The sequence below is a fragment of the Gavialis gangeticus genome, unplaced genomic scaffold (assembly GCF_001723915.1).
Source record: "Gavialis gangeticus isolate Ggan-Ray unplaced genomic scaffold, GavGan_comp1, whole genome shotgun sequence".
Classification (NCBI taxonomy): domain Eukaryota; kingdom Metazoa; phylum Chordata; order Crocodylia; family Gavialidae; genus Gavialis; species Gavialis gangeticus.
The window spans coordinates 1,169,360-1,176,402 of NW_017729024.1; the positions used below are offsets into that span (position 1 = coordinate 1,169,360).

Genomic DNA, 7,043 nt, shown 5'->3' on the forward strand with positions numbered 1-7,043 from the left:
TTTTCCCTCCTGCACCTGTCTTATTTCAATTGATTGCAGAGCTACAGAGCAACCAGCTAAGAGCTTGAGCCGTGTTAGTGGGCATTAACATAGGCACTGAGGGTTTTTAGTCATGTTAAACTAATGTGATTAAAGAGGGCAGCCTTTTTGCCCATGTGGACAATACCTAAAAAGTCTTAGCTCTGGAGAAGCACGGTACAGAGAGAGAGCATGTCATATACCATTTTTTATAAATATTTCCTTGTATTTGCTTTGCGTGCAGGCTTAATTCACATCTGGCTCAGACTAGTATCAGCCAGAAATTACCAACTGGCAGCTCCTTAATGTCTTGTGTGGAATGAGTCTCACTTGAGCCCTGAGGAACAAGTAGCAAAGTTTAGATATGGGGGAGGAGGCTTGCCTTCTTACTACCATAACAAAATCATGGGGTCTTGCTTCACAGTATGTTTACAATGGGGGTAACTCTTTTTACACAGGTGTAAATGGGAGCAGGGACTCAATGTATCCTCCTATAACGGTGCAGTTTACAATAATCAGGTATAAAGTTACTCTGGTTAAAACAGCAGAAAACACACCAGTGAGACTTGCACCCATGTAGGTATTTGTGTCTGCAGTGATCCTGGGGTAGCCAGTTGCGAACAGGCTAGCACGGGGGTGGGCAAAATGTGGCCTAGGGGCCAGATGCAGCCTGCCAAGTCATTCTATCCAGCCTGCAGGGCCCCTAACAAATTTTAGAAAATTAATATTGATGTGCCCTGAGCTGCCTGTCATGCGTACCTCGATGGCTTGCTGAAACTCAGTAAGCGGCCCTCTGCCCAAAATAAATGCTACACTGAGCTAACTGGTCACTTCTGGATCGCATCTCAGTTTAATTTATAGCAGTATACAGAACCTGTGTGACTTACAGCAGTGTGAACGTGCCATGTGTCTGCACCGTTAGATGCACAGTAGAGGCCTTATAACCCAGAGGTGCACATTCCCAATTCCTCACTGGTGGTGTGTTATACAAAAAGGCAGTGGGGTAAAAATATTACCTTCTCACAGCTCCCTCACCCTTGTGTGTGGGGCCTGTTGTATTGATCACTGGGACTTGGATGTGAGTACTTTTACTAGCCTGCTGGGGTACCACAGCCAGTTCACTTACCTGTCTAAAATGGGAGTGATCATGCTTATCTTTGTTAAGTACACATGATCTGTTGTTGGAAAGAGTTCTGTATAGACACTGGGCATTACAGTGGTTGTAAGGACTTACAGGTATTGGGCAGTAAGGGAAACCAGAGGTTTCATTTCTTTTCTTGCAATAAGCTTAACTCAAAATCTGCCCAGGTACCTCTGAGCTCTGCAGAAGTAAAGCTCCTTGTAAAGCACTACAGAAAGGAAAGGTCTATCAGATATTTCAGAAGAATATTGCCATTTCCTCTTAAGACCTTGCTGTGTTAATCATAGTGCTTGAAAGACAAATTGGATGCTTTATTAAACCTTGAAGAGGACACTGTGGATTAAGTGGAGATTCTAAAAATTGCTGTCTACTGTGTGGCTCTGTCTCCTTTGTAGGTACAGATTTACAGTTTGCACAAACTTAAGTTTGGCTCCTTAATTTTTTTCAATAGAGAATGAAAATGAAAGTGGCTGCTGGTCTACAGATTGCTGCTGATGGTGCGTTTGGCAGTTAGTTGCCTAAGGCTTTGTCTAGACCTGGTACTTATACCAGTTTACCATCTAACTGTTTTGATTATAGGTGTGACTTTTTTTTTTTCCATTGAACTAGTTCAGTGGTATAATCCCTAGTATTGATGCAATTATACTGGTGCATATTATGGGGGTGTCTTTTGTTGTTAGCTTGTGCCTCTTTGTAGGAATAGGCATGTTGGTTTATAGAGCCTATATGTTGACATAACTAGGGACCTCCTGAATTCACAATTGCATGATATTTGCGGAAATGGAGATAAATGGTGGCTCACTGCAACCCCTGCAACTTACTTGCAAGCAGAGAAAAGGACAGGAAGTCATGCATTCTTGGAATGGGGGGCAGGGGTGGTGAATGGGGAAGGGGGAGAGGGGGAGGGCTGGTGCTGGCTGCAGAGAAGGCTGAGGAGGGATCTAGTGGCCTGTTACAAACTAGTCAGGGGACCAGCAGGCACTGGGAGTCCCTGTTCCCCCGAGCACTACCAGGAGTGACTAGAAATAACGGTCACAAGCTGGCAGAGGGTAAATTCAGACTAGACATCAGGAGGCGCTACTTCATGGTTAGGGCGGCTAAGATCTGAAACGAACTTCCAAGCGAAGTGGTGCTGGCTCCTACCCTGGGGGTCTTTAAGACAAGGCTTGACAATCACCTTGCCGGGGTCATTTGACCCCAGTACTCTTTCCTGCCATGGCAGGGGGTTGGACTTCAGGATCTGCTCAGATCCCTTCCAACCCTACTAACTATGACTCCCTGAGCCCTCTGCAGGTCAAATCCAGTCTGTTCATGGCAGGAGGCAGCCTGTGGGCTGTAAGTTGCCAACCCCTGCCCTGGGGTGTATCCAGTCTAGCTCTGCTGACTTGAAAGCATCTAGCTTCTCTAAGCAGTCCTTAACTTGTTCTTCCACTACTCTAGGCTGGAGTGGGCAATAATTTGGGTTGGTGGGCCACTGAATGGCTTTTGGTGATCTGTCAAAGGCCACACCTCTCTCTCCCTCTCTCCCTCCCAGGGCTGTGACCAGCATGGAAGCCTGAACCTACCTGCAACTTTAGCACCCTGCTGCTCCCTCCCGGGGCAGGAGTCCACCCACCAGCAGCTTTAAGAACTTGCACTTCCAACACATTCATCATTTTTGACAGCCCTGTGTGAGATGATTTTTTTTAAATTTATGCCTCATGTCAAGCTGTTTTTGATAGAAATCTCAGAAAACCAGCACTTTAAAATTGTTCTCACTAGTTAAATATAAATTATGTTAATATACTGGGTAAGAAAATGTTTATTGGTACATAATTTGTTTTTTAAACTCAATTATTTTCTCAGACAAAGGAAATATGAGCTGTAGGTAATGAAATAAGCCGACTGCTTCTGATCACCAGATCTTCCAGGATTTTAGAACATTTCAGGTTTAGAATTGTAGCACAAATAGAGCTCAGCTTCCTGCACTGAGATTTTTTTTGCTAGTTCTGCATACTTTTCCAGTGACCTGCTCCTGTTTGGTAGTTTGTCTATCTTTAAAACTTCAGCAGAAGGCATGTAATGACTGAGTATTATTTTGATGGAATTGTAAATGATTAGTAGTGTGGAGCAATGTTTTTTGAATGATCTCTTTAATTGGGCCAGCTGTATAGGTGGGATTAAATTAGATAAGCTTTTGAATGAAAAGTATCAAATGTGGCCATCTTGCATTTGCAGACTTGTCTAACCATGCAGGTGGTCCAATAAAAATATCGCCCAAAAAATTCCTTCCCTTTTGCATAATTCCTGGACCATCACAGCTCCATCACTCTAACACTACCATAACATAGTAGAGTGTGGTAAGATGAGTTGTCAATATGGGTTATGATATTAAATTAAAAAAAATTGTTTTAATTAATTTTAACGGGAAAAACAATTTAAAATATATATATATTTTTAAATCCACACTGGGTCTGTCACAGAGACAGCAAAAAGATTAGTCTAAATGGTTAAAACAAACAAAAAAAAGTCAATAGTGTGAGTTGTTCCTCAGTACAGTGTTGCTTGAGAATTTAAATGCAGGGGAATGAGTTAAAAAAAAAATCAAAATATGTAGGTTTGCCTGACCTTATTGCACATATTATAATGACCAGTTTTCAAAATTCCTAATATGCAATGTGAAAACCTTAATGTTTGAATTTTTTAACTCTTATTTATAAATTTGACTTCAACATGGTACTAAATATGGTATGTAGCTTTAAAATGTATTTTTATATACTTCTTTTTAAATTCTATCAACAAAAATATACAAATTGTTTCCTTTCCTCATATGTTCTTGAAGATCTGTAATGTAGCCACAGAAATCACTTTTGCTTGTGTGACTGACTAGATGTGATATTTATCACTGTCTTCCACTGAATTTGATGGAATTGCTGCAAGAGTTGGGACCATGAGTCTGCAAAGGATTTCCATACAAAAATAAGATACTGAGTTTTGTGTAGGTTGATTCATGTTCTTTCCCTTTCTGGTGTAGGAAAGGAGACTGCTGATATGAAGAAAGAAAGAGAAGTATGATGGATTCAAAAGATCTTATCCTGACAAATTCAAAGCAAAATAGAAGTCATCACATGGCAAAAGTTAGCTCGGGGAAATATTACTTCTGTGGATATTGTGCAGCTTTCACCAATATAGCAATTACCTTTCCCATCCAGAAAGTCCTTTTTCGACAGCAGCTGTATGGAGTGAGAACAAGGGATGCAGTATGTCAGCTACGAAAAGATGGCTTTCGAAATCTGTACCGCGGAATCCTTCCACCGTTAATGCAAAAAACTACAACTCTGGCACTGATGTTTGGCTTGTATCAGGATTTCTCCTCTCTGCTCCAGAGACACACAAGTGCACCTGAACTTGTGACTTGCAGTGTGGCAGCTGTGCTTGCAGGGACCACAGAAGCTGCTCTTACACCCTTTGAGCGGGTCCAGACATTGCTTCAGGACTACAAACATCATGACAGATTTACAAACACTTTCCAGGCTTTCAAGGTACTAAAAGATTATGGGATTAGGGAATATTATCGGGGTTTGATACCTATTCTGCTCCGAAATGGGCCTAGTAATGCACTCTTCTTTGGCTTGCGGGGACCTATCAAGCAATGTCTACCTGAAGCATCTACTTACAGTACTCATTTGTTCAATGATTTCATTTGTGGAGGACTGTTGGGTGCCATGCTGGGGTTCTTATTTTTCCCAATGAATGTTGTAAAAGCTCGCATGCAGTCACAAATTGGTGGGGAATTTCAGTCTTTCCCAACAGTATTCATGAAGATATGGCTGGAACGTGATAGAAAACTGACTCATCTTTTCAGAGGAGCCCATCTCAATTATTATCGCTCCATCTTATCTTGGGGCATAATCAATGCGACATACGAACTTTTACTAAAGTTGTTATAACAAAAAAATTCTTCTATGAAGTCCCTCTGCTGTTGGGTATTGGCACACTGAAGTCGCTTATTTCCTGGGAGCCATTGGTTAAATGGAACTTTTCCATGAATAACGTTGAGCACCATGAAATCTGGAGAGTTTATTTGCAAAATGGTGCTTATACTTCAGTAGGGAGATAAGCGATTTTACTAGTGCCTGCTTAGCTTTAAAGGTGGGAGGATTGTTGGCAATATGTCTAGATTTTAATCTAAGAAAAACAAGTTTGCTGAAATGCATTCTTGAATTACTTGGATGTTGGAAGATAAATTTACATGTACTTGAAACTAAATTAAACATTTTGCCTGCTATTTGTCTGGTCTAGCAGCTTACTCCAGATCACCCCCCACAACTTTTAACACTCCTGGTGATCAAAAATATGCTTTATTGTGCAATATGAAAGTCAGGGATACTTAGACAAGCTATTGTTCCTGCTTGATAAACTTCAAAGGGATGCTGTAAGAGGACTCCAAACTCCCACGCTATTTTGGGTTTCCAAAATGTCTTTACTGTTTGAAACCAGACTGCCAACTTCTAATGCGAGTGGTTCTCTCTCATTTTAAACCTTAAGATTCAATAAAGCCTATGTGAATATTTGCCAATTGGTTTTTGCTTAGTGTTTTTAATAAGAATGTCAACTTGTCAAGCTACCTAAGGTTAGCAGTGAATATCAGTTTTCAATATCAGTTTAAATTGGCCAAATACAGCATATGGTCGTATGTGTCTGTGTGAAAAAGAAATGGTGAGAGGAACGAGGCAGTAATTTATCTAAAGCTTTAAAGTGACCTTCCTGTGTAAAATATCATGTATTTGGGAATATAGAACACTTGTGGATTGTCTGGTTTTGTTTTGGGGTTGGTTTTTTTTGCCTTTTTATACTGCTTAGTTTCTTTTGGAAACGGGTATGGTGCCAGAAAAAAGACATGGCTTCTGTAACATAAACACTTACAGAAATAGTACAACTTCCATGGTTTGCAAATTACTTTGTAAACAGTTTTTTTATTAAAATATCTTATGTCCTTTTGCAGATATTTTTTGTGCATTTTATCTGGGACTGGCATGATTGATCTCTCTCTGGTATTTTTAGCCAAAATTTGCTGTACTATCTGTCATGTGTATTGTGAACAGTGCTGTAAAACTGGAGTATACATCGGCATCAACAGAAGTGAAATTTCTGGGTATAACTATTGCCTTATGCAGGATGCAGGGTATATTAGAGTAGTAAAAGAGGTGCTCAAATTATGGTGAAGAGGACCATAAAGGCACCTAATAGGAAGGAGGCAATGTTTGAAGAAGCCTTTCTGGGTATCACTTGAGGCTTCTGTGGTCATTTAATCATGTTGACATACACTCGTGTAAACATTAGAAGTGTTGTCTGTAGACTTGGTATTCAGATAGAGAAGACTTTAAAGTCTTGGAGAAAGGAAACAAGACTGAGCAAGAAAGTAAATATGACTATAAAACTAGTGGTCATCTTTATCAAAAGTGACAGATTTTTTTTTATTTATTTTTTAACACGACATTCATAACATTTTCATATTTGCGATGTGCAAGAAAGCTTTCAGAAACTGGTCTGTATGGATTTTTCCATATGTTTTGAGTTAATAACACTTTTTCTTCATTTAACTTTATTTAAGCTTTCAGATGCTTTATGACTCATTTTTTACCTCATTTCAATTGTTCATTTGATATAACCGTCCCCAGTGATTGACCTCAAACAGTACGTCCATTTTCTTCATAATCATATAGTACTTAATTTCACACCCGAATAGCCAAGCACAAACAAAACAGATTTCTTTGATATTTTGAATGTTGTGAGCATTTGCATTTAAACATCTGTTGAATGTTTCTTACTGGTAGAATCTGATTTTACCAGTATTTTTTTTTTGTAACCTATCCTTGATGGAATAAAACAAAAATAAATCCTG

The 7,043-nt window shown here is 39.7% G+C and overlaps 1 protein-coding gene across 1 annotated transcript; it reads left to right on the forward strand.

The window, feature by feature from the left end:
* Nucleotides 1-2,673: 2,673 nt before the first annotated feature.
* Nucleotides 2,674-7,043, forward strand: SLC25A51 (solute carrier family 25 member 51). Its single transcript, XM_019516810.1, has 2 exons — nucleotides 2,674-2,829; nucleotides 4,173-7,043. Exon 2 carries the CDS (start codon nucleotides 4,210-4,212, stop codon nucleotides 5,086-5,088), a length of 879 nt encoding a protein of 292 aa, XP_019372355.1. The 5' UTR covers nucleotides 2,674-2,829; nucleotides 4,173-4,209; the 3' UTR covers nucleotides 5,089-7,043.